Here is a 27,625-nt window from a genome sequence, read left to right as displayed (position 1 = left end):
TTTAAGTATGAGAATAACAGCTTGATTCATTTAGAATTCTTTATATTTTATAAATTGTCTATAACTTCCAAGTTCCTAGGAGATAGTGCTGCTTCTGCTGATGACAGCAGAGGTAATCTTGCAATGGGGAAACAGCAGTTCAGGAAACAGCAAAATCTGCCTTCTGTGGCTCCCATGATCAAGAGGTGCACGACTTGCCTGGGGAAACCATGCTGATGGGAGATCCAAGGCACACAAAGGTGCAAATATTGCTCTCCTCTGTTGCCATCAAGGTCTAGGTGGCTCTGGTTTATGTACACACACACACACACTTACCTTAAAACTATTTGAATTTTTTAACTTCCATGTGACCCAGTGGAGCTCCGTGAGGAGTCCCATTCCTCATGTGGCCATCGGAGAGGGAAATGGGCACTGTTAGAGCACCCAGGCAGAGTGCCTGGAGCAGTGCCCATGTCCCCATGTCTCCTCTAAATTGAGTTAAGTGCCAGACATTGCATGTGCACTTCATGGAATCATAGAATCAATGGTTGGGTTTGGAAAAGACCTTGAAGATCATCCAGTTCCAACCCCCCTGCCAGGGACAGGGACACCTTCCACTTGGCCAGGTTTTTCCAAGCCCCATCCAACCTGGACATGAAGAGTTGCAGGGATGGGGCATCCACAGCTTCTCTGGGCAACCCATTCCAGAGAACCTGAATGATTAAATTAATTTACATTCCATATTCAGTTTTTAAAAATTACATTAATGTAAGTAACTATTTTAACTATTTGAAGATACTGCTCGTTAATGGGAAGAGCATTTTGTTGTCAGATTTTTCTGCTGCTAAAAAGCTCAGCCATCAGGAATGAGTAACACCACGTGTGAAGTGGCTGGCTGCAGGTGCCAGTTGTGGAATTCAGGGTGTTGTTGGAAGGGCCCAAGCCCAGCCCAAGGCATCTCCTGGTCAGAAGAGCAGCAGGGAAAGGAACAATGGTGGTGTGTGCCCTGGTACCACTGACAAGTGCAAGTGCTGTCAAACCACCCTGTGTGTCCAGCTTGTGTGTGCCCTCTGAAATAACCCTGATAAGACACTGGGAAGTTGAGTTGCTCTGTCTGTGAGTCTGGATATTTGCAGAGGTGTAAGCAGATGATCTCTGACAGCCTGGGGAGAGTCATGTAGCATTGACCTGAAACAGGCCTCTGGCTGGATGATCTGCAACCTGATCACATTTGTGTGCTTAGCTGCAGAGCAGGGCTTTTATTTTGGGGAAAACAATACACCTTCACTTAGAAACTCTTCCCATTTAGAGAGGGGAATCCGGGCATAAATGGTTGATTTACTGAAGCAAGCAAGCTGACTGGCTGCTCTGTTTAGTGTGGAGCGAACTGATTTGGCATGCACACCAGCAAAACCCTGGTATGACTGAAAGAAAACAGAAAAATATTCTCACATACTTTCTATTGAAGGAAAGCATTCAGCTCTTGCATTAATCAGTAACTATTTAATGAATAATAAAATAGTCACTGGAGATTCATTGACAGGTGGAAAGTGATTAACTTCTAGCAACTATCGTGCAAATGGACCAAATTCTAATGTCTGAACATACAAGGTGTAATTTTTCTTGGCTTTTTTTCTAATTTACTTTTTGCACTTGGAAAAGATGCCTTCATTTATTTACTTCTATTAATAAACTAAGAAAGGAAATGCTAACATTTTATTCACAGATTTTTACAGGTATTTTGCAATTTTAATTAGTCCGCTGCAAAGGTTTCTTTTTAATTATATTCAGTGTCACACTTCTCTGACAGAGTCTGAGAACATAAGAAGAACAGAAAATAAAAACCTGTGTGTTCTTGAGTTACCCATTAACAACATATTTGCAAGCTGTCTAACTATGGAAGGAGCTGCAAAAAAGGCAAGAATGGTAACTATATAATAATAATTCCTGGTTTTGTCTTTAAACTGCAGCCTTGGCAATGACACAACCCTTTGCATCAGATAAAAAGAAAGCTCCACCTCTCTTCCAAGATTCTTCTGTCACCCAGTATAAAACCTGTAGGAGAGACAGGTTTTGAAGCATCTTCCCATTTTTAGGGAAAAAGGCTAAGGAGCCACGGATATTTCATTAAAATGTCAAAAGATTTATCAGCAGCACCTGAAATGCCTAAAGAAGATGGCAGACCCAAGTGGGACAATAAGTTCCAGTACATTTTAAGCTGTATCGGATTTGCCGTTGGCCTGGGGAACGTGTGGAGATTTCCATACTTGTGTCAGATACATGGAGGCGGTAAGGCTGGAACGGAACTTTGCCAAAATACTGAACTGCAATTCTCCTACAACTATACTAACTTCTGATGGGCATGGAAATTACATAATTTATATCAGTTATATCCCTTTTTTAATAACACTAATTGTCATTAATGTTTCACGCCAGTTAATTAGCTCTTTCTATAGAAGTATAATTAATTATAAAATGATAAGTTCGTTTAGGAAGACCAGACTGAGGCTGACCAGACTGATGATAGAACAAATGTCTGTTAAAGTTTTTATACTGCTAATAAAGTCCCAGTGTAAGCAGGAAACTGAGCCTGCAGCTGGTTACCTTAAGGAGAAAAGAAGTCCTGGGGAGGCCTGAGGGAACTGGCCCCTAGACAAATGGCCACTGAACTTCCCTTTGTGATGGTGAGTCATTCCCCACCCTCCTCTGGTTCTCTTAGGAGCTACTTCATGATCTGGAATTGCCCCTGCACAAAACTGAATTGTGCTTTTGGTTGTCTGTGAGGCTGTTTAAAATGCTCAGCTGATGGAGCAGCAACAGAAGCCTGCCAGGTGTCATGGACAGCTGCCTAAGCATGTGCCTGGGCACCAGTTCCACAAAGAATTGCTTTAGAAGCAGACAATTTGGTAAATATAAATGGATCTAGAAAGAGTACTTGGTAACTCACTGTTCACAGAAGCTTTTGAACTGCCACAGTAAGCAATCTAAAGAAGAGTGAGCAAATTGTTTTAGCCCAGTATTATTTGCTATCTTTCAATTAATTGGAGAAACCGAAAATTCACACCTGGAGAAACTGTCAAATGACAGAAAATATTATCACATCCGAGTTTGTTTTACTAAGGTGTCTGTATTACTTGATGAGCTACATATATTTTGATCAACCAAGGAACCAAGAATGGATGTAGCCTGTGATGGAAGGTGTTTCAGAGAGAAGCAGCCACTTAGGGACTATGGTAAGTGGCTCAATGAATGAGCTATAGCAGGGTGTATCAAGAGAAAGAATCTTGGCAGATGTAAGTAGAACACTAAGAAGTAGGTAGAGATATTGCTGCCTATAGTAAGACAACTTCTGAATCTCTGACTTTTTCTGAAAGTCCACTTTTCAAAATCAACTTTAAATATTAGAGAAAATGCAGAAAAGCCCCAGCAATTATTCAAGGGTTAGAAAACTTCCTGAACAAGAAACAACTTAAGAATTCAATATATTTAGGTCGTGAAGTTGAAAAGTAAAGAGTACATTTTTATAGCCTATAAACAAGAAAATGGAAATTATTTTGGTGGCAAGGAGCTTTTTAAGGCTGAATATGGAACAGCAGTGAGTTACAGTTACACAAATAGAAATAAGAAAAGACAGGAAGCAGTAGGTTAGATTCCTCCCAGGACACTTGATGGTTTTCATTATTTATTTAAAAAATACGACACCCAGTGAAACTCCCGCAGAAAACTGCCATCACTGGGTGGCTAGGAAGTCGGAAGTGCACACTGTTTCTCTGTGTTTGTCCATGGGAATTACTGGAAAAAAACCCTGTCAATTCAGTTAATGATACTGGCATTAATGAGACATGATGACATCTTTAGGGAGACATCTCCCTAGCAGATATGGCATGAGATCTACAAGGAAAATATTCTTATAGAGCAGGAGCTGTAGGTCAAATCCTCTACAGCATCTCAGGTGGCCTTTCTATCTTGGAAAGCAAGGGAAAAAACATTCAGGATTAACAAATACCATAATAAAGCAAACATAATGTGATGTTTTTGTAATGTAGTGAATGATTAACACAAAGTGCTCAGTGGAAAGTTTGAGATCCCAGGCAGGGCCATAGCAATATATAGCTTCTCCACACATTTCATTGCATGGAGCAGCTTCTGGAGCCACCAGCTACAAATTTTTGCACAAAATTTGTGCAAATTCAGGATTAAGATGAAATATTGTTCTACTGGCCATAAAAAGGCTCTCACACTTTCCTATGAAGCACCAATTGTTGCTTCTCCATGGCCAGCTGTGGCCAGTGGTGTTTCAATGTCTTCAGATTCCAGTCTCACTTCAGAAGATAGCAATGCTCATCTGCTCCTGAGGTTTGATCTCTCCCCTCCATCCTCTCTTCTGAGGTCCCCTGCATCCCTACCCTACAGACCTCCCCGACCCAAGAGAAGCATGAGACTGACTGCAAGGAGGTCATCTGTCTTATGGACTTAACAGTGCTCAGAAATTCTGCTTGCTTGTTTATCCAGCTCCAGAACTCCACTTTTTCCCACAGGAACTTCTAGGGACAAAAAAGACAGGGGCTACAGCAGATTTAAAGAGAGTAAAAACAGGAAAATGCTGCAGGTGCAAGGGCTGAGTTGCTCCTTTGCTCCCTGAGTAGTAATGCTGCCAATGAAAAACCAGCTTAAAACAGCCAACAGACTCAGCAATGGAAAACAGCTACTTTGCATCACCACCAACAGTGGCACAAGACAGGGGTGAATTAAGGTCAATGTATGGATGTGCAGCAAGTGTTTAGTCACTGGAGTTCAATAAAGGGCTCGAAGAGCTCAATAGCAGGATGGACCCTGTAAAAGAGTGCTGAACAATTTGTGAATAATTTATCCTAGAAAACCTGCATTGGAAAAGTTGAGTGAGTTAAAAAGATCACTGAGGAGACAGAGCTCTTGCATTTACATCTGTGTATAAGGTAGCTGCATTTTTATTCTGTTAATTTAAAGCAGTGATGTGGTTTGCGCTTGCATTTTTGAAAGCAAACAATTCAAACAACATGCAAAAGCCCAATTGATTTTCATGGGTACTGGAGCATAAATCCTGTGAGTGTGCATGTGAAGATGTGCACATGGGAGAGACCAGAGCACTGTGTTTAACTGGTAGTCCTGACAGGTACCATGGCTTTCTGCCTGCAGCCACAACCACAAGCATGGAGAAACCAGGTATGGATATGGCCTAGACATGCTTGAAGGCCGAATGGCTTCTGGGGTAGTTTTACAGCTGGTTCACGTGATATACTTGTTTCTGCATCTTTTCAAAAACAAGAGATGAAAACAAGTGCTTGTACATTTGTCTCATGTCAGCTGTTCCCATCAGACCTCTGGCCCTGATTCACCGCACATTAGCGTTACTCAATAACTCGGATCTAAAATAATATCAGTTCTGCTGACATTTATCACCTGCTGCCGTTACTGATTATTTAGATTTATTGCCTGAGTTAAGTTAGTTATTTACTTTTCGTGACTAATGGGTATGAAGGTTGTTTGCCACAGTTGGTGGAGACAAACACAAACGTTCCCAGGCAACTGGGATTGAAAAGAAGTCCCTAAATAGCCCAGTATAGAGTTTGTCACTTAAAACAGAGACACTAACAAGTCATACATCTATATGTGCACACGTGGAGTCATCTGAGTATACTTAAAGAAATCAACCCAGTTCTAGCTAGAAATTACTGCAGCAGTTTACTTTTGATTATAGCTAGTGTATGTGTATATATATATATCTATCTATATATATCTATATCTATATATATATCTCTCGTATATATCTCATATATATATCATATATATATATACATGCTTGCTTAACCCATGGGTATTAAAAACGTGTATAGTAGTGCCTGAGCCTATAAAATGACTGAAAAATATCTTTAATATAAAATACAGTTTCTTTCTCGGAAAATAGATACACATAAACACTACAGTCATGCTACAAAGGGAGAACTGTTTACTTCTAGGACAACCATTTACAGGCTTTCATAACCCATGGCTACTTGACCCTTTGCTCAGATTTGAACTACGTGCTGCAAAATGCCTGGTTCACTGTGTCCTCAAAAGAAAACAAAACCTAAGAGGAACAAATTGTATTACTGGAAGATACTGTAAAAAACAAAACAAAACCACAAAAACCCAACCAAAACAACAACAACAAACAAAAACCAAAACAAACAAAAACAGCAAACAAACAAAAAACCCCAAACCAACCCAAACAAACATAGTATGTTGGGAAGAGCAGAACTGTTCGCTTTTCTGAGAGAAAAACTGGGTTACAGCAAGTAACAAACTTCAATTTCTAGTTTGTTGCCATGTCCTGCTTAAACCCTGAAAAGCTGTGACATGTGGACTCAATCCTTTCACAATTTGTTATATTTGATTCCCTTTACAGCTCAGGTTGGTGCATGCTTGTATTTGAAAGCTGCCTGCTTGCATCCTTCACAGGGAAGTTCACCAAGCTTATTTTATGAGTCATCTGTGGGTGTTACCCATCTTCATTTGAAATGGCCATTGCCCCTACAGCTTTCTGGACACGGCCTTAGCTGCCTCACTGTTGTTCACGGAGATATACTCATTTATGTGGGAAATTCAATCCTGCCAAGTTTCAGTCAGTAAGATGTGTAATGTGGCCTGCAAGGCAATATCAGTGCCATCAAAACTGTGCTGCACAAATGCAAGGCTTAAAGTAGCTCATGCTTTTCATCTGGATTGAGGCATGTGCAGAAGACATAAAAGAGGTCATGAAGTGCTATTTTCTAGAGAGAGGGCTGAGTGTGATTAAGTTGCTTTTTTCCTATCTGATGTCTGGATGTAATTCCTTACCATGTTGACTATACCACACTGCTTAGCTGAACTGCCATGGAGAGAGTGGAACAGGTCTGAAAAATCCCCCATCAATAGCTAGTATCTTCTTCTCTGTATCAGAACAAGTAGTTCCCTTCTACTGCATAAAATTGCATAAATTATCACAGGTATCTTGCCATTAAGTTACTAGTCTTTCAGAAAAGTGCACTCATCACCATTCCTCCTAGGTATGAACAGAACTGATGAAGTGGATCTCCAAATGCTTGCTGCATTTTATCACATTGAGATGTGCTTTCTGAATTTTTCAGACTCTACAGATGCATTTCCTTCAAAATTACTGTTTTGCCACTTTCCGGGTCATTTCAATCTTAATTATAATTATTTTTTCTACTCCTAAATCTCTATCTGAAGGAAAAATATTATTCATGGCCTTTCAAATGCTGTTGTGCCTTTAAATCATCCTTTCAAGTCTCTTGCTTTTTTTCTGCTAGCTGATCCACAGGCACTGGTAAGACGCAAGATTGAGCACATAGATCAGTCCTTCCAAGTTTTTCTCCACCATTCAGGAAGTCTTAGTATCCCAATATCAAGCAAACCTACTGAGTCTTCTCTGCTTCTCACTGAGGCGTATCGATTTCTGCTGGTCTTGGTATACACGTAGATTAGGAGGTCACCTGGCTGATACTTCAAACTGCTTTACATTTCCACTAGTCCAGTCTGTTGGTCTCTTTCCAAGTGACAAACCCAATTTGGTTGTTTCACTCTGCTTTGCTGGCCGCTTTTTAAGAATCAACTTTAAACTGCGCTCCTTCTAGAGCCTCCTGATCTCTGTGTCCTGGGGAGCACTGGTAGCTCTCCCCAGGCTGGTAGTGGTTCATGCACTTCCCACCCAGACTGTCACGTGCAGGTGATATAACAAAGGTTGTGCCCTTCAAGTGTCATTTTGCTGCATATGGTTGGGCAGTTGCTATTCTGACCTGACTAGCCCATGCATTGCAATCGAGGGGTCAGGTTTTAAAAACCCTCTGTGTATCTCGAGTGCACCTGCTCCTTTCTTTCCTACTGCTATGGTTGTGGAGCTGTCTCCACTCCAATGGTTCTTCAGCAATCTTGTTACACACTGGTGCTCTTCTTCACTTGGGACTCTCTTGATAATGACACCAGCTTACCAGTAGTGCAGTAGTTGCACTTGCTGATAGCCTGATTTGAAAAAGCTTTTGTAGGCCTTCTGCACCCTCTCATGTGCACAGGGATTGTTCCACAGCTTTGTGATATCCTCGTGCAGGACTCCTTCCAAAAGAACTTTTAACTTACGTAAGTTTTGAAGAGTTTGGGGTTTTTTCCCCTTGACCTTCTTTTAGTACCGCATGTATCTACTTGCAGGATGGATACTTATGAATCTTCAGAGTCTTTCTGACAGAAGGAATGTTGTAGACTAAAATTTTCCTAAGTCACACCCCAGAGATGCAACTAAATCACACTTTGGCAATACTTCTGACTTTTATGGGCATTTCTCCAGGCTTTTACAGTACTTAAAAATGTCTCACCACTAACATTTTCCTTTTTGACTTTTCGAGAGGAATAGAACCCCTAAACTTTTTTTTTTTTTTTTTTTTTTTTTTTTTTTTTTTTTAGAATGGACAGATACAAGATAATTTGTTACTTGTGCTTTATGATTTTGTTCTGTTAAAGTTTCCTTTTCCCATGCCCCATGGAAGCCAAATCTACAGAGTTCTGCTGTGCCTGTGCTTAACATCCTTTGGGTTCTGCTGAGGACTTGCTGTGGTTGTGTTTGAATGCTCTGGTTTGTGATACCTGCTGTGTCTTAGTTTCTCTGCTTCTTGGATTTTCTGCTTGCTTTCTCCATGGTTAGATTTTTCATGGCATTTTTAAAAAAAGGTACTTAGTTTTTGCCTTCTGCCACATCGTCCTCTATCTATTAGGGGTCGAGGGCTCCAGAGGGTTCCTACTCACTATTCCGTATCTGATGGCTTACTGTTGATGTTTCTCCATGATTTTCTATAGGTGAGGGATTTTATTGTGGAAAAGAGTAAGCTTCAAGTGCTTCAGCAGACTGTCTGTTCTTTTCCTCTTTTCTTTTTGCCTAAAAGTATCGTAATGCAAAGGAATGAATAACTAAAAATTTATTTTACACTACAAGCCATTTATTTGAATTAGGTTTGAGAAAGATTACCTTCATAAACTATTTCTTGTTAACTCATTATTTTGTCATATTTTCGTATTTGCAGATAGCAGATCATTTATATCATTCTCTTGGAAAACCAGTATTTTTTTTCCAAGCCTGACATTATGTTTTGCCATGCTGTAAATATGCCTGAAGATACACACAGGCCAGCACAAAGTAAGCATGCTTTTATCAGCAGAATGTCTAAACACACTCTGCTGCCAGTGGTTCAACTAGAAAACAGAAAAGGGGAGAGAGATAACAGTTTGCACTGTTATTATTATGCAGTTATTTCCCAGGAGATATGATATGGGAGATAGGCTAGTCTCTTATGGAGTGCTCTGCTAGTGAGGGCTCAGCATGGATCACAGCGAGACAGCTGCCGCCCACAGCTGGTGGAGAGCCAGGCAGATGGATGAAGAAGTAGAGCTCCATACTGGAGTGCTCTGGTCACTTGCCTCAGTAGTTTGCTCCTCCCAGGAGACAGTCCACGGCAACAGACTGTCAGAAGGGTTGGGCTGGCACTCTCACATGTGCTGTGGAGAGGGATACTGCATCAGGTTTGAAACAGGCCACAGGACTGAGCATGGCAAGAGGTCACTGGGCTCTTCTGGAAGGGACCTCAGCCTGAGGATTTAATGTACTGGGAATTAACTCTGAGGTTCCTTTTTCAAATCTGCTTCTCAGCTAAAAACATTTCAAGAACAGAGATCTTAAGGTGAGACATTTATTTCCAAGTTTGGCAGTTTACAAACATTTATTGGCTGAGAAGAGCTCTGTGAATTTTGTTCCTATGCATGACTTGATAAAAGGCTAAACCATCCAACAACACACTTTCTCTGGGTGTTGTATGTATCTATTGCAGCACTTAGCAAGAGGTAGCAAAGTTATTGCAATACAAGACTAGCTCAGGAGATAAGATTTTATCTATCTGCCCAGCCCTTCTAAATAGCCAGTGATTGCAGAACCCAGGCGCCATTCCAGGTGGAGACCAAAAATCCTTGTGCATTCCCCCACCTCTCTCTCAGGGCCAAAGACAGAGCATAAAGAAAGTTTCCAGAGCTAGAAGAGCAGAGCTGAGCAGACCCAGATATGAGGTCTGGAGGCAAAGCAGAAATGGTAGAGCAAGGCATAGGTTTATTGACAAAGCTGTGAGGAGCACAGAACCTGTTCATATTTGTAGGAGGATTGGGAGGTGGCTGAGGCAGGACTGCTATCTTTGTTTCCCTGGAGAAAAGAAACTTCGTGGTCACAGTGGTTGTTGGTCATGGCAATTAACACCAATCTATTTCAATTTAATCAGACATTTGGGCAGGTGGTTCAAACATATTGATGAAACTTCTGATCTCTTGTAAACCAGCATTGGTGCAAAAGATGGGAGACCCAAACGTGTGTCCCTTCTGAGGGAAGGCGGGGGAAGTGAGGCATTGCACACAGTTTAGCAGGAATCAGCCAGGCTGATTCCTTGGTAGGATTGGTCCCTTCCCACAGGCAACCAACAGGACACACTGCTTCTGGCCCAAGGGAGACGTTGTGAGGAAAACAAAAAAGACATAAAGAATACACACTGGGAAGAAATGAAGTTCCATGGCTCACATCTCAGAGAATAACTTCAGCCTTGCTTTCAGTTTTTCATTAGAGGCTTTGTGGTCTGAGCGGAGCTTCATGCAATAAAATAACGTGGTCTCTTGGTGAAATACATCACATAATAATGCTTTTCCAGTGCAGGATGGACGAGCACAGGCCTGAGAGCTTTTGGAAAAGGAACAAGGCAATGCACTGAAGGGAAATGATAGTATAAGGGACAGGCAAACCTTTGTGCTTTATGAGAAGGGGGTCAAAAGAAGATGCTTAAAAGAAAGAGAAATGGATGAAATTGTGAGGCTACTTATTATGGACTGTAGCAATGCCTGAGGGAAGTGTCCTGCAGCACTAAAGCATCCCAGTCCCTCCTCCTCCTCCATCTTCACTACCAAAATTACCAGCAACAGGTGTTAGTCGGTAGGTGTCCCTAGCAATGATCCCTCTCTCAACACATCCTACAAGGACTTTGTTAGGCTCATAAAGCAGAGTAATTATAAACCAGTAATTTCAGTGAAATGCCGATAATCATGTGGCTTAATCACACTTAAATGTCTTTTCAGGGGCTTTCCTGATCCCATACTTCATCGCTCTTCTCTTCGAAGGAATCCCACTGCTACATCTCGAGCTGGCCCTAGGGCAGTACCTGAGGAAAGGCAGCATTGGAGCCTGGAACACCATCTCTCCTTACCTTGGAGGCGTTGGTACATCTCTTCAGTCCCAGCTCAAGGAACTGCAGACAGCTCCCACCCAGCACTCACTTCCTACAGACCTGTGCCTGATGCTTTTTATGATATAAAAAGAAACGAGTGTTAGGATTAAAAAGAAATATTTTGCAGTGAGGGTGGTGAGATATTGAAGGGTGGTTTCCCTGGAAACATTCAAGGCCATGTTGGCCATGGGGTTCTGAGCAACCTGGTCTAGTTGAAGTGTCTCTGTCAATGGCAGGGGGGATGGCACTAGATGGTCTCTTAATGTCCCTTCCAACACAAACCATTCTGTGATTTCTGTAATTCTGTATTGCTCTCATCAGCTGTTACTCCAGGCACATTTTAGGAGCCTAAAATGCAAACCTAATAACTTTTGCTGTAGGGAGCATAATGAACATGGGCTCTGCTGCCCCATTCCAACCATACCCTAGTGCTCAACAAGAGCTGCCTGCTCACAGTGCTTCTTGCTCCTCCCTCACAGCCCCTCCAGGACCCAGTCTTCTCTGTCCATGAATAGTCAGACTTGAGGAAGGACAAAAAGATGGGAAATTAAGGATCCTGGTACCTCCTAAATGAGTCCAAAGCCTCACAAGAGGGTGGGGCTACTGAAGGGATTTTATCAACACAGCTGGGCACGAGGGACAGTCCACATGGCAGTGTGCATCAGACTGGTGTGCTGTCCTGTATTGCAAATTCTTTTCTATTTATTGGATATATGAAAAAACACATCTGGTGCCCTGTGTCCATTGTTAGGCTGCAAAAAGTGATCCAGAATAGCCACCATGAGGAGATTAAGGCATTGACTCTACTGGGTATTTGAGATAACACCCTTGTGCCTGCAGAGCAAGGGGAAACTGCTGGATGCTTTAGCCAGCCCGGCTGGATCATGACCTGCTTTAAGCAGGTGCCTGAAATGGGCTTGGCACTGACAGCCCTGCCTGTGGGCCTGTGTGGGAGGACAAGGGGTGGGCAAGGGGGGTCATCTAAGGGCCAGAGGCCAACAAGGAAGAAATACCAAGCAGCAGGTGGTGCTTCCAGCTAGACCCATCTCCTACAATCAGGCATGTTCATACTCCCTTCACAAAAATGCAAGCAAGCAGAAACAGTGGTGTTGATATTCTTCCCTCCCCATCACAGGAGTAAAACAGTTACCAATTTAGGGCATATGTGCATGATTTGGGACAACAGTGGCCTCATGCAAATACAGCACACTATAAAAGTTTGGTCTCTTTTGCTCTCTGCTATTGAAGTTGTCCAGTACTGTAGAAAACAATGGATTACATACTAGAGCAAAGATTTCAGCCCTAACCTTCTGTGCAAGTAGAGAGTCTCAGCATTCCTGGAGCAGGGCTGGTGATCTGGGGGACTGTGCACAAGTGTTTGGCTTCTGAGGACACACAAATGCCCATCTTTCATGGGAAAATCTCAGAATGGGATCAGGGGAATGGAGAAGAAAATCTTGAAAAAATAGGAAATGCGAGCTTCTAAGAGCGCTAGTGCTATGAGTGACTAAGAACATTTTCCAAAGCTTTTCTAAAGTGAGATCTTGTGCTTTCTTACAGGAGTTGGTTCATGGATGGTGTCAATTCTGGTGAGCTTATACTACAACACAGTTTTAACTTGGGTGATGTGGTATTTCATAAACTCCTTTCAAGAACCTCTTCCTTGGAGCGTTTGTCCTCTAAATGAAAACAGAACAGGTAAGTACACCTCCATGACCACTGCTAGCAAAAGAAGGATCACAAATGTCAGACTCTGGGCTAATCAAGAAACCATACTTTATTTGGCCCTAGGTTTTGCACAAGTCCTCCTTTGGTTTTCTGTTAAAAAGGTGTAAGAGCCATGCTAGCCTACTCAAATTCATCATCCTCACAGGAACAACAATAGCCAGAAAGTCCAAGAGTCCTTTTGCTTGACTTTAAAATAGGAAACAAAATAAAGAACAAGTCCTGTTATCCATTACAAAACCTTTACTAAGACTAAAGAGACAGTGTACATAAGCAGGATAAGGATGAAAGCTCTCAGGTTTTTAAAACTACTTTTCAGTTTCCTTTTTTTTTTCTCAGAGCATGAGAGAGAACAAGTTCCAGAGAACAGCAAGAAATATCACCTGAGTTTAAGGCGAAGAAAAAAGTTAAAACACAGCAGAATTAAACTTTATTTTGGAGGCCTTAGGACTGTTCTAGAGTAGAAAACAAATAGACATCACAGGTTGTGGTGTAAACCTGTTTCCAGTTCCCTTTCCTTCAGGCACAGAGCCTGGCTAGGGAATGCTCACTCCCCTGCATGCAGATGCCTGTTCTGTTCTGCAGTTCCTGTTCACAGAAGTCCTGGAAACTCAAACCAACGAAGCCAATGCCTGGGTCTTTCCCCACCACAGGACCATGACATAGCCAGGGGAGTCTGGACTTAGATGTATCCTCAGGTGCCTGAAGTTTGTTATGGCTCCACCAACTTGTAACTATACAGTTAAAAAAATTCACAGTTTCCACTACAATTAGTTTAGATTTTACCATGCACCAAGTACAACACTGTTTCTAATTAGAAAATGATCCCCTCTATAAAATGCTAGTGATGTTCTGGTGAAGGTCTCAGTCTCAGCCTACTGTGAGAATTTGTCTTGCTGCACATTACAGAGACTGCAGAAAGTCCGTCTCTGTATTTGATTTTGCAGCCCACAATTTATTCTAACACTTGCCTTTTTTTTTTTTTTTTTCAGGGTACAATGAAGAATGTTATGAAAGCACTGCAGTAAATTATTTTTGGTACAGGAAAACTTTGAACATAACACCTGATATTGCTGAGAGTGGCAAGTTACAGTGGTGGCTCATTTTGTGCTTAGCAGCTTGCTGGTTAATTGTCTATCTCTGCACCATCCGAGGAATTGAAACCACAGGGAAGGTATGGAAAGGGTAGAGAAGTGATGATCCTACAGTTTGAAAACTTGCCCTCCAGAAACTGAGTTTTTACCACAAGGAAAGCCTTCCCCATTTACCATACTGGCATCATTCAGTGTGCTCCTTGTCCAACAAAGTGAGAACAGCGGTACAAGTGGCTTAAAATGATGCTTCTCTCATTTCCCATTGCAAACACTTTTGCCCTACCAGCCTTCCCTCACACAGTTTTAAGTGCCATTTTGTGACAAATATATTCTGCAGAAGTACACCCTGCTTACTTGAAAGATGGCCATATTCATCTGTAGCTGTCTGAGCTAATATTATTATGATTATATGTTGCAATAATTTGAATAGGATTTATTGAACTTATTGCCAGTAACTGTCTTCTGACCTCCTTACTTTAGGCAATTTATGTAACAGCAATATTTCCGTATCTGGTCCTGACCATATTCCTTATTCAAGGACTCACTCTACCAGGAGCCACTGAAGGTCTGATTTACCTCTTCACCCCTAATGTAAGTACTAGTAATATTTTTCCTTTTACTTCCCCTCAGATTTCATACTGTGTACCCATTTTCCAACAACTCCTGGTTTAGATGTCTATCCAAGAGCTCAGCTAAGCTTTTTTATGAGATGAAGTGACTTAAGTATTTTAATATATTTTCACAAGTAAAGAAGCAGCAAAGAATTTAACAGTTCAGTAGTAAGCATATCTGAAAAAAACTGGAAAATTAAGTTTAAGAGTGTTATGTCTACCTCAGTCTTGAATGTGTAAGTGAAACTGATGTACTTCACAAGTACATGAGAAAGATGGCATTTCCCTGTCACTGCTACAGAATTTACACAGCTTTAATCTTCTAAGAATTCACAGAGAGAGCAACCGAGGAATTACACTGTAAAGTGATTCTTTTGGAAGGTTGAATGTAATTTTCTCCTGCCCCTGTTTCTTTATAGCATTTCCACCCTCTCCCATATCTCCTCCTAGAAGACATAACTGCTGGAGAACAGCCCCTCTCCCATTTTTCTAAACTTCTCATAAGGACAGGAGCTCCAGATCCCTCCACATGCTGGCCATTTCAGAAGCACTTTTTCTACATTGTCCTTGGCAGCATTCCCAAACGTAAAGTCAGCCTGTCCCACTAAGTGGTTGCTATCCACTGTAGGCTCCCCACAACTCTGCCTTCATGCTAAAAGGCTCCATGAAGTGGTGGGTGTAGAGGAGGAAAAGCAGCACTCACTGACATGTTTTTGAGCATCTGAATTGTTAAAAAAATATAAATATCGCCCTAATGCCGATATCCAACTATGACGGACAAAAGACTCTCTAACAGTTTAAAGTTAGAAAGTGTATGTTTCATTACGACGCCGGGCAGTGTGCGGGATAGCTCCCAAACACACGCGCCCCTACAGAAGATCACAGGGTCTTTTTATGTACAGAAGTATTGAATACCCAAAACACAAATGTATATTCATAAGCATGCGTGGTTTGTTCTTTGAAATGGGTCGGTGGTCTTTTTTATGGGGCAGGGTCTCAAAATGATGAAGTAAGTAAGTCTTCTTTGCTTTGACTTTTTAACCTTTTAGTGTTGTGTGACAACTGAATCCTGTTTTCCTAGGAGTATTTGATTTATGAATTCATTGTCCTTCTTGAAGCCTATTGATTAGTCAGAATACACAAACATAAGTTGACAGGCCTCATGATTTATCAGTTCCTTAAATCCGGCTTCTGCTTATCAAAAGGGAAGTCTATCTGTCTTACTTCAGCAATATCTGGTTTAACTAAAATCTTTAATTCTTCAAAATTAATGTTTCACATCCACTGCCTCCGCAGCCACAGCAGTGCTTCAAACACAGAAGCCCTTCCTTTCCCTTTCCCTTCCTTTCCACAACAACACAGACATTAAGGAAAACACAAGCCAAGAAGCTCAGAGATACTTTATATGCCAGGCTGGAAAGGCACAAGAGCAAGAGAAAGCTCAGATGAGACACCATTTTATCCATCCTTTTACAAGCCCAGTGGCACAGACACCCATCTAAATGCTTTCAGAGCTCAAGGACAAAGATTGGTTTTCACAGATCAGGACAGACACATTTTTGAAGGGCCCAGACAGGACTTTTAAGAGCTTGGTGCAGTGTCTTAGGGAAGAAAGCAGCTTAGACAACACAATCATAACATGATCGCCTTGACCTATTATCATTTGGTCTCAGCTGGGCTGCCAGGTTTCTCTGGAAGAGCTCAGGCATTTTTGGGATTTAGTTTGCAATGATCCTGAACCGAATGCAGAAAACTCGATCTGTGTGTACTCACAAAGCCTGGAGGTATGGCAGTGCTGAGGAGGAGCAGATCATCGTAAAAAAGCCAGATGGATTTATACACTGTCGACAGAAGTCAGAATGAAAATCAGTCAACCCGCAGCTGAATGGTTAGCTGATTTGAGGAAGCAGATCCTGGGGACATCCTTGAAAAGTCATCTGAAGATGGTTTTAGTGATGTTCTGATCTACAAATGTGGAAAAGCTGATGGAACAGCCTGGTAAGTGATATCTGCTGTCGATGTTGCCACTGCACAGAAAGTTAGTGTAAGACAGATGGTTTTGTTAAACTAACCTTCCAGTTGCTACACAGGGTTGTGGCGCTTCAAGGACTTAAAAGGACAATAAGCACAGTTCAACACTGCCTTTCGCTTTGTCCCCTTCCCCACAACTGCAGTACCAGTACTGCCTTTGCTGTTAGGCTATTCCCACCCCCCCTTTGAGCAAACACAGGTTTTTCTTTAACACTTCTCCACAGGGGATGTCCCAAAGTGAGTTGTACAGGAGGGCTGTCAGATTTTTGGCAGAGATGTACTTGGCCCACACAGGCCACATCAGTTTACAAAACTGTAAAGCATATTTCTTAAATGTGTGCTCTCCTTCTTTTCCTGTCTTTTTGCAGAAAAAAGTTTTAGCAAAAGAAAGTAAGGATTAAATCACCTACTGTCTGTTTCAGCTTGCTTTTAAAATAAATAAAATCAACTTTCTTGACATTCTTCCCTGACTGGAGGCAGTATTTTCCAACTTCTTTCCAACTTTGCAGTGCAGCAGATATTGTAGTTTCTCTGTAACATCTGCTACATCCATTACCTTGTTACTGTGACACCTGTTTTCGAAAGTCTGTAAAACTAATACCTAGCACAAAAACTCCCATCTTACTCAGTTTCAAAATCATCATCACCCAATTGAATTTAGTTGTTTTTCAAAACCACAATTTTAAAGTTTATTCACTTTCCAAGTTTGTATTTTAGTTCTTGTTAGCAAGTACCACAAATAATAAAAGCATGCATGTGGATATTAATTATGCAAGGCTGTGTTTTCATTTTCACGCAAAAATACATAATCAGCTTCTGTCATCCGACACACTTTCTACCCTAAATTTCAGGGCAAATAATGATTACTTCTTTTAATTGACTTTCAGGCATAGAGAAGTCTGATGATTCACTCACCTTCTCCAGATTCTTGGTTACTTGGAAAACAAAGCTGCCAAGAAAAGAAAAAAGTATCCTGAAGTGACACCTGAGGAGAAAGCAGAAGTTGTACAAGGATGAAGCCACACAGGAGCTGGAACAGACTTTTGGAAAGGTTTTTGGAAAAATAAATGATCAGAGGCAGCAGAACCAAGATTCCATCATACATCATCAACAGTCTGCATGGTTCAGCTTCAGGGGACACCTGTGGAATACAAATGTCTCCTTCTCCAGTCTCTTTCACCTTTGAAAGAGCTTCAGAGACTGTAAATATTTGAAGGTTCTCCGGCAATGAACGATTCCGAGAACTTGGTTGGGCAACTGTTGCCTGTGCCCAGAACTCAGCAGCTATTTAACCAGCAGTGAGAAGGGCAAAAAAAAAAAACAAAAACAAAAACAAAACCCAAAACAAAACCACCAAAAGCAAAAAAATGCAGCACAGGCCCCGAATCCTCTGTTCACAAAATCATTAGCCGTTCTTACACCAAAATTACACATCACAGGGACCTCAGTAATTTTTAATTCTGTTTCTGTCTGTCCTTTACATATTCAAGAATCCAAACATCTTACTGCTCCCAAGGGAGCAATTGTATTTCCTTTCCTCTTTACTCCCCTGCCCTGTTCATTCACTAGCACTGATTGTGTATCTTCATCCACGTTTCTGGCATCAGCACATTTTTTTCTTCTGAAGATATGCTTATAAAATCTGTATGTCATATAAATATAAAATAAGGCTTTCAATAATTTGCTGAAGACCAGATAATGACATTGCCATGACATGCTTGCCTGCGCATTATCTTTTCAAGTTTGGGGGTTGCTTAGTACCTTTTGGAGTCAATAAATGCACTGCACCTAGTATCATTCTAAACTATGAATCATTCTAAACTCCAGACTCATTTGCCAGAGTTCCCAGTCAGAAAGCCAGACTTTCCGGAGTCACATCTGTCAGCACCAGCAATTGACTTGGCAGCACATAATCAAAGCGTGAAGGCCACAGAGCCACGTGAGTGCCAAGTTTCTGCACTGACACAGCACCTGCATAAGGTCCTGCCAGTGAGCACTCCGGCCTTTGAGGGCTTGACTATGATCTTCCAAAATAAACCTCTAGAAGGGTTTGCCTTTGCTGAAGCATTTCAGCCACGAATCTGCTTGCAATGTTGTGTTGTACAAAAGGTGACACCAGTTCTGCTGTGGTCGAAGCACTGGCCTCCCTGTGGGGAGAGCACCTGCAGTAATGGCACTGCTTGAATCCATGCACAGAGGCAGACCCATTATTTTCGCTCTCCGAGCTCAGGCCAGCTTCAGAGAAACCCCAAATGCTATGAAGGGTCTTTTGGCATACTTACCTCTCACGCCTACCTGTGTTCCCAGTCACGGACTTGGATCACTAGCACACACACACAAAACACACAAGTTGTCCTGCATGACTGGGATGCAGATTTTACTAGAAGACTGCTGTAAAACAAAGTGAAATAGTCTACAGCCCCAGCATTACTTTTGAACTATCTAGCTTTCAAAACATTCTTAGTAAAACATTCTTCTATTCCCCCTTTGTGACAATGGACCAGAAAGCAATTCACATGGTAGGGTATAACACACCACGTTGTAGTTTCTGCAGGAAAGTAACACTTATTGATCACATTTATATTTTGCACATTACTTATGCTTTATCTCTTTCTTTTATATTGATTTCAATGTCAAGATTCCTTAGTGCAGCTATTTAAAACTGCTGAACATTTTCTCTGTAATCCCCCATTCATTGCTTTTTAATTTACCTTCCTGTATCACAATGCCCTCACAAAAAAAATTCAAATTTTATTGTCAGTTTCTCCTTTTTCCTTGTATTTCCTATGCGGACCTTCTATCTTTTATTGCTGTTTTCACACACTTTGAATTGCAGATGCTGTTTTCAATAACTGTTCTTTTCTTGTCTGCTTGTGCTTTAAGTCACTTCTATTAAATTTTTTAAGCAAATTTGGAAGGCTATGGAATCACTTTCCATCTTAAAACAATGAAGGTTTAGTATTTGTTTATATAGTTTTAGGAGGACAATATTCTTTAACTGTAGGCTAAGTATGCAAATTTTAAAAAAAAAGTAATTGAGGAAAAATGTACTTGCCCTTTTGTGTTCCTAGTGTCTATCACTTAGAAGCACATTTTTATCATCAAACATACAAAGTATACAATGAAGAAGATTCTATAATTGTTGCACACCTTTAAATAGCTTCAATGATACTCTTGAAAACACCTGTTTTACTGATCTGTTTAGTACCTACTCCTATTTTCATAGTATTTAGATGGCAACACAGCTCAAAATTTCAGAAGTGAAATAACAGGTGAGCTATGAGAACTGCAAGAAAAAAAAATTAATTTAAGCCTAATACATGCATTTCTTCCAATTACATCAGCTGAACACTTTGAAAAATCCCCGTGTATGGCTTGATGCAGCTACACAGATTTTCTTCTCCCTCTCTTTGGCTTTTGGAGGGCTTATTGCATTTGCCAGCTACAATCCAACAAAGTGAGTAGAACGACAACCTTTATTGGCTAGCTCAATTCTTGCTGCACTTTTGGCAATTTCTTTACATTTTCAAATTGCTTTCCTTAATTTTTCTAAAGAATCCTTAGGAAAGTATCTGTCTTTTTAAAAACCCCAGTAGACTTTCTAACAGAAGGGGGAAAGGGAGGGAGGGAAGAAATGAAAAAACATTCGCAGAAATAACTGAAAAACCTGCCTTTTTTTAATCACTTCACTTTTTGGAATGCTATCTCTAGAAATGACTGTGAAAAGGATGCTGTGACAGTAGCAATTGTGAACAGCATGACATCCCTCTATGCTTCCATCCCAGTCTTTTCTGTTTTGGGGTTTAAAGCAACCACTGCCTACTGGGACTGCTTGGACAGGTGAGAAAGTTGTGTCCCAAAGTTATACCGTGGTTTCAGTGTCTAAATAGATAATGTGATAATGTGTTATTTGAAAGACATGTATTTAGAGAATTTATTTTCATTAGAAAGGAAAACCATCTGTATGGAGAAGTTTAATGTAAAAATATAAAGTACTATGGGACTGAGTTAAGGATGATCATTTGTAAGAAGCAAGACAAATTACAGAACAATCCATTTCAAGTAGTGCATCAAGGTTTGCACCTTCCTCTCAGGCTAGAAGTAGTAAAAATCCACACCTTTTCATATTTCACAGAAATTTATTTCACTAACTTATTAAATACAAGTAGTGGAGATCTGGAGACCTGATAAAACAAAAAGGTTTTAGAGACTGCATCTGCATAAATACTCAGTTTTTGCCTGAGACAACATTAAATAGTCTGAATATTTTCTATTATTTTATATGTAAGTTGTCAATTAATATTTTCCTTTATATTGTAAATAGCAGCACAGAGAGTAAACACACCTTTGGAGTAGCATCTGAATACACAGCATAGCATTTCCAGCCACATCATCTGCAAACTTTTAAACTAAAGTTTAAATATGTTGGCTTCTCTGGCAGGAACATTATCAATATCATCAATGAATTTGATCTTCCAGAAGAAAGCATCATGAGACAGAACTATACATCCTGGATTAGTTTTTTGAATTCATCATATCCAGAAAAAATTGCAGGACTCAAACTGAAAAACTGTGATCTTCAAGAATTTCTTGATCAGGTACCATAACTACTTTCAACAGGTAATCCTTAAAGTTATGTAGAAGGATTGGTATTTTGCTTTTTCTTTTAAGTACATGTATTTTGTTCTGCATGCAATGATATATTACACATAATCATGCAACAAATCAATCTTTCAACATTTGAAATAATACTGCTGTAGGATAGCCTGAATGTATAGCTGTGTTATGGCAAACAAAACTGCACATCATTATCAGAAAACTAATCTTCCAGGGTGCTCCCACTAGAAATCTACCATGGACACTAGATTCAGTCCTGGTTTGGTTTACAGAAATAACATAACAGGGGAACACACCTAGATGAAAGATTGTAGAAAAAGGATGCTGAATCGCAATTTCCTGAATTTGTATTAAGGAAAGTATCAAAAAATCCATTACCATGTACACTGTTCACCACCAAAATACACCATGATCCTCTTCCCCTCCTTATTTTCCAATCCTCCTAAAACATTTCTCAGAAGAAACAGACGTCTCTCCTCTATTTTCTTGTCCTACCTCATTCCACTTGCTCCAGGGATCCTGTTTGGCACAGTTAGTATGTGTGCTAAGGCATGACAGGCCTAACATACAATAATGGTCAAATAGGCTATTTTACTTACAGGATGGAAAAGTCCAAGGACAACATTCCAGCCCTGGTACAAGTCAGTTTCTTTTGTCTGACTTCTCCTGATGGCACATATTTCTGATTTACAGTTTGAAATATTTTACTTCCAAATTATAGCAATGTTAGCATTTTTCAAAGCTTAGATTTAAATATCCTTGTCCTTGGGAGACTTAATCAAAAGACATCTGGTTGAAATTGGCTTTTTCCCTATCAGTCTTTTCTGCCTTGGCCATTAATAGGGGGTTTTGTGATCAATGATTCATGAATTCTCTTGGTGTTAAAAGTGGTAATCATATCCTTATTTATACCTCTTTTTTTTTTTCCAGGAGCTACTAAATCATAGATTTTTAAAAAGCACATTTAAGATGGTAGTAGCAAAACAATTGCTATTACAACTACAACCCTCCAGTCTGCTTCACTCTGAACCCATCTCCCTGTGCAGGCTAAAATTCAGCTCTATGATTGTCTAGATATCTCTAGCCGAACATTTAAAATTAAAGTCCTCGCTACCCATTTTCTCAGCAGCTGGCTGCCACAGAGGCCACAGGCTGACCAGCAACCTTGACTCCAGAGAAGGACAGCAGTGTGTTATAGTTACTTTATGCACGAAAAATGACATTGTAATGTGTATTTTTATCTGTTTGTGAATTCTGCAGAGTGTCTCAGGAACTGGCTTGGCTTTCATTGTTTTCACTCAAGCTATCATCCTCATGCCGGGCTCCCAAGCCTGGGCCATCCTGTTTTTCATAATGCTGTTCAGCTTGGGCCTTTCTTCGATGTTTGGAAACGTTGAGGGTGTCTTCACTCCTCTTCTAGAGCTTCAAATTATACCTAAATCAGCACCCAAAGAGCTAATATCTGGTAAGGTATTTGCTTTGTTCAAAGGAGGTGGCTTCCTTACAGATGCACAAACTAATGATTAGTTAATATCACAGAGGAATTAATAATTAATAGTTTAGCAGAATCTCATGGTGTAAGTAAGGGCAGTGGGTTGTGTTTGCAGAAAATAAGCAGAGAGATGAGCTAGCAGTTATGGCAGAAGCTGTCAGGTGACAATATTATATTGCCTTTGCCAGTTTTTTTTCTAGTTTGCAAGTCAAGCTGTTCCATTTGGAGAAAGCTTGTTAAATTGCTATTCCTGGAGTCAAGTTCACTCTGAGCTGTTGCAGTCACCAGGATGATCCTTGTCTTCCCTTAAGCATTTGGCACTGATACAAATCACTCTAAGGCACTCAGTGACATCAGCTGGTCTGCCATAACCACCTGCACTTGAACTTACCACTGTAAGAGAGGCCATTCATCCCTATTTCCCCCAGGTTTACGCTGCTAGAGATTGCTTCACATTTACTGTGAACACGTCAGAGTAGAAAATTACCACTTGAAAAATGAGGAATGAAGGTGTGTGATCCTGTTGTGGCACCAAAACTGGAATTTTTTCAACCAGAGACGGTTACTGAACAAAACCTGCTACTTAAGAACCAGACTCTTTGAGAGTCTGAGAGATCCTACTGTAAAACTGGTCCAGAAAAATCTATGGCAGTCGCAAGTAATGGATTCATATTTCTGCAATGCGCCCTTTAAAATTCTTGCCGTTATGCCTTTTATAGAGTCCTCCTGTGGCATCTAAATTGTATCCCTAATTTTACAATTTTTTACGTGGAAGTGCATTTATTCCCAACTTGACAAGCTAACAATGTTATTTTTAAACTGATTTTCCAACTGTGAACTAAAAAAAAAAAAGAACAACAACAACAAAAACCAGTCTGGAGCAAACATTTTAAAGAATGGAACCAACGGCCATCTCAGAGTAAGACGCAATTAGCAACACATTAGAAATACACACACATTGATTTGTAGCCCGTGTGTGTGTCCAGCAATACCTTTGTTTCCTCCTTTCCTTCCCACTTTTTCCCTCTAAAATTACCCCAAATCTAAATCTTGGCTAAAGGGGAACTGGCTGTGCAGAACTGTGCTGAAAACCCAAATGATGCATGCTGGAATGTAAGGGACACACACATTTGTAGCTCTGGGCTCCTTGAGGAAACGAGGGCAGAAATCCAAGGAGTCCTTACACTTCCAAGGCGCCACCTGCCTGTGGTTTAAGACTATGGCTCCACGGAAATGAGGCACTTGAAAACTCACCAGAGCAGTCAAAAATTAACACTGGGTCACAGCACAGCCCAGGCTGATGGAAGTAAGTATGAACAACTGAAGGATGCTCTGAGTCACACGAATGCATTCCTCCTGCAACAGTGGTGCTCTTGGCCAACACACGGGGGAAAACTGAGTCTGAGAAGTGGTACTAGCTCCCCTAAGGAGAAAACAGCTTGTTGTAACTCCATAGAGGGGGAGAGAATAAAAATTATTAGACCAAAAACAAAGCAATAAACAAAAATTTAGAACAAAAACAAACCTTCAAGTTCAGTACTCCACTAACAAAGATATCTTTTTTTTTTCTTCAGGTATAATATGTCTAACTAGCTTCCTCATTGCTCTGTCTTTTACACTGGGTTCAGGGAGTTACTGGATTGACATTTTTGACAGATATGCAGGCTCAGTGCCTCTTCTAGTCATCGCTTTCTTTGAAGTGATTGGAGTTGTGTACATCTATAAAATTAAAAGGTATGTTGGAAAGAGATGGAATTTTTTCCTTGTAAGACATAAATGCAGCTCAAGTTGCAGTAACTTTGGCCCTGACCTGATTTGATTTGGTGCTGGTTAACTGAGACTTCTTCAAACATGCTATGTTTGTTCCCCTGGCAATTTTGTGTTTTTATTTTAAATATCTGAATAGTTTTCAGAACTGCTGCAATATTATCATCATTTATTTATGCTTAGAAAGCTTACACTAGGTGCTCATGTAACTAAACTGACAATGTAAATTGGTCATTCATCTCTGGTATGCATCAATAAAGACCTACTTGAATGATATTATTTACTCAAGCAAGTAGTAAGTTAATAAAGAATGGTGTGGAATAGAAAAGATTTACAGTGCTGTAACCTGTGTTTCCAACTTACAGGGAACTATAAAAAAGGGAAACTGTTACCACTCTAGATTTGATATCATCATAAACATGCCTTCTTTTACAAGGTTCAGTAAAGATGTGGAATGGATGACTGGAAGAAAACTCAATCTCTACTGGCAGATCACATGGAGGTTTATTAGTCCTCTGCTCCTGCTAATTGTCTTCATGGCCTTTGTTACTCTGCAGATGCAGAAGACGCCAAGCTACACAGCCTGGAACCCTAAATATGTATGTTCTCAAATATTTACAGAACTTCTAATAAGAGGAAGAATTATCTATTTTCCTCCCTTACCAGATCCTTTAAGATCACTGTTATCTACTGCTTACCCACTGAATATTGCCTGAAGTGATGTAGTGCTCAGAATGAGAAGGCTCCAGTGTGCAAAGAGGTTACACATACTAAAATGTGTCTCTTCTTGAGGTGTCCAGCTTATTCTGTGTTCCGTATCTCTTATGAATGTGTGTAATGCTCAGAAGTGCTGAAGTGAAACATGTCACAGATACCCACAGGGGGTTCAGAGGTAGAACAAATGCCTGAGCAGAGCTTTACAGCTGCATAACAGACGTCAGGGATGAAGGCATTTCTCACTGAGAACTACCAATATCACTGGGGTTCTGGTGAACATGAATGTGTATTTTTGACAGGAAGACAAGGAGGCAGTGGTCTGGAAACAGTGTTGGTTAATTTGGCAACAAAGATATGTCCATGCTAGGAACATTTGATCTGGATGTCACCATCCAACAACAATTGCAGCTCTCAAATACACCGTGTAGTGGCTTGAAGATTGATTCTGTTCTTAAACTATATGAGGATTACACAGCAGCAGTGCCTCCCCCAAATGCCATCAAGTATCTATCATCCCAAATAAAACTCATAGCCAGGGACTTGCAGAAATTGCTTTATCATCATTCCCTCAAAATCTCTGGTACACATCCTCCCTATTTGACAAAGAACATGCTCAGTAATTGCTGAAACTGAGTGAAAAAGTGATGAAAATTGAAAAGTTTTGAGTACAAGAATGAACATAGTTTAACCACGAGAGGGTGAAGGCTTGATAACACTGGGCAATCCTCTCATCCCTAGGAATGTGTCACAATTCCAAGTATACATCTTTGAAACTGTAAAACATTTACAGCTGTCTCTAGACCCACAAGAAGGGTTGGCAGAGGACACAGCCACTGAGTGCTACTGTACACAGAGTAAAACTTTCGCTATCCTTACTAAAGCAGCGTAAGAAAATTAAAATAGAAATCACAGCAAAATCTAAGTGTACCTACAAATTATTTCTTTTGCTTGCCTTTTTATCTCCACAGGAAGGCTTCCCCATGAAAGAGGAGAAAGTTTATCCACCTTGGGTGCAGGCCATTTGTGTGTTGTTGGCTGCCCTTCCTTGCATGTGTGTACCTCTGGTAGCGCTCTTCCACCTGGTCAAACAAAAGCGCAGGAGCAAGGACCCAAGCCTTGTACCACCAGAAGTCTTCTCCTGTCAGGGGGTTAACAGCAACTTTTCTCATCCAAAAGAATAAATACCCATTGTATACCTGTCTGTAACAAAAATAAGACAGCCTTTGTTAGACATTATTAGCTGTCATTTGGCATCATCCAACCAACCTGGTATACACAGTTCATACACTTACAGCAATCACTACACTCTGTAAACAATGCTGAAGTGTTTCCTTTAATTTCAACCAATTTCACAGCTTCATGTATCTCTCCAGCCAGAATTTAAACTTGGAAAGCCTGTTAAGTATTGCTGCTAGCTTCTGTCTTTCTTCACTTCTAAAAAACTGGTCTGTTCCTAAGGATAAGCAACATAAATTGGAACACAAGCACCTACAGCTTCATTAACTGCCCTGCCCCCCTGCTCTGGGAGATGCAGAATGGGAGCTCTCTAAGACTAAGAACTGCTCTTTTCCACTACACTCTAATTTTTGCAAATCCCTACACACACTTAAACAGCAGTCACTTCGTGATTATTTCATACTCTCAAGCATTGCAAGGAGTAAAGATAAAGCATCAGCAGATAAAAAAAATATATGTGAAGTAAATTTGAGCAAATAATTCTGCACAAATCTCTTATCTTAGCAGATTCCAGAATTCACTGTAGTGGAAAATGCTGTAAAAAAGAAGCTCCCATTTTTTCCCCTTTATTTCTCATACTGAACACAATAGCTGAACAGCATAACAAAAGTGCAGATGTATAGCAGTCTTTCAGTGAACTGCAATCTTACAGGACATGACAATGAAATTAATCTTTACTGAAAAACAGGACTTCCTGTACTTGGCTGCAGATCCTGGCCACTCTTTAGTGCTGAGAGATGAGGATTCCTCTTGTCAAGATAACTTGAGGAACCAGCAGCCTCTGAAAAAATATGGGGAATATGTGAGAATAAAGCATGAAAATGCCTTCACACTGAGTAATTGAGTCAAGGAAGAGAAAGGATTAGGGTAATGAAGATGCAAATACATAAATAAGAATTTTTAACTAAGTAAAGCATACATTTTATACTCATGTTTCTAACTGCAGATAGTTAAATGTTCATTAAAATCCTATAGGCAACTATATGCAGCAGGTTGAAGTAGACAGTGATCTGTTCTTAAACAAAAACACATGCAACCAGT

The 27,625-nt window shown here is 40.5% G+C and overlaps 1 protein-coding gene and 1 long non-coding RNA gene across 3 annotated transcripts; both read left to right on the top strand.

Moving 5' to 3' along the window:
* The first annotated feature begins 2,088 nt into the window (after positions 1–2,088).
* LOC136290690 (sodium-dependent neutral amino acid transporter B(0)AT3-like) lies at positions 2,089–27,625 on the top strand. 2 transcript variants are annotated; one of them, XM_066185019.1, is made up of 12 exons: positions 2,089–2,268; positions 11,146–11,286; positions 12,855–12,992; positions 14,012–14,193; positions 14,594–14,704; positions 20,100–20,212; positions 20,467–20,595; positions 21,197–21,353; positions 22,633–22,837; positions 24,439–24,598; positions 25,068–25,230; positions 26,317–27,625. In XM_066185019.1, exons 1-12 carry the CDS (start codon positions 2,112–2,114, stop codon positions 26,527–26,529), a joined length of 1,869 nt encoding a protein of 622 aa, XP_066041116.1. In that variant the 5' UTR covers positions 2,089–2,111; the 3' UTR covers positions 26,530–27,625. The 2 variants fall into 2 exon arrangements, with proteins under 2 accessions (XP_066041116.1, XP_066041122.1); XM_066185025.1 differs by lacking the exon at positions 26,317–27,625 and having other exon boundaries at positions 24,997–25,074.
* On the top strand, positions 16,411–18,093 carry LOC136302357 (uncharacterized). Its single transcript, XR_010724044.1, has 2 exons — positions 16,411–16,722; positions 17,643–18,093. It is a non-coding gene; the product is annotated as an uncharacterized lncRNA (long non-coding RNA).

Source organism: Chamaea fasciata, unplaced genomic scaffold (assembly GCF_029207755.1).
Source record: "Chamaea fasciata isolate MVZ Bird 193981 ecotype frontalis unplaced genomic scaffold, bChaFas1.0.hap1 SCAF_1, whole genome shotgun sequence".
Taxonomy (NCBI): Eukaryota; Metazoa; Chordata; class Aves; order Passeriformes; family Sylviidae; genus Chamaea; species Chamaea fasciata.
This window is presented reverse-complemented; position numbering and strand designations above follow the sequence as displayed.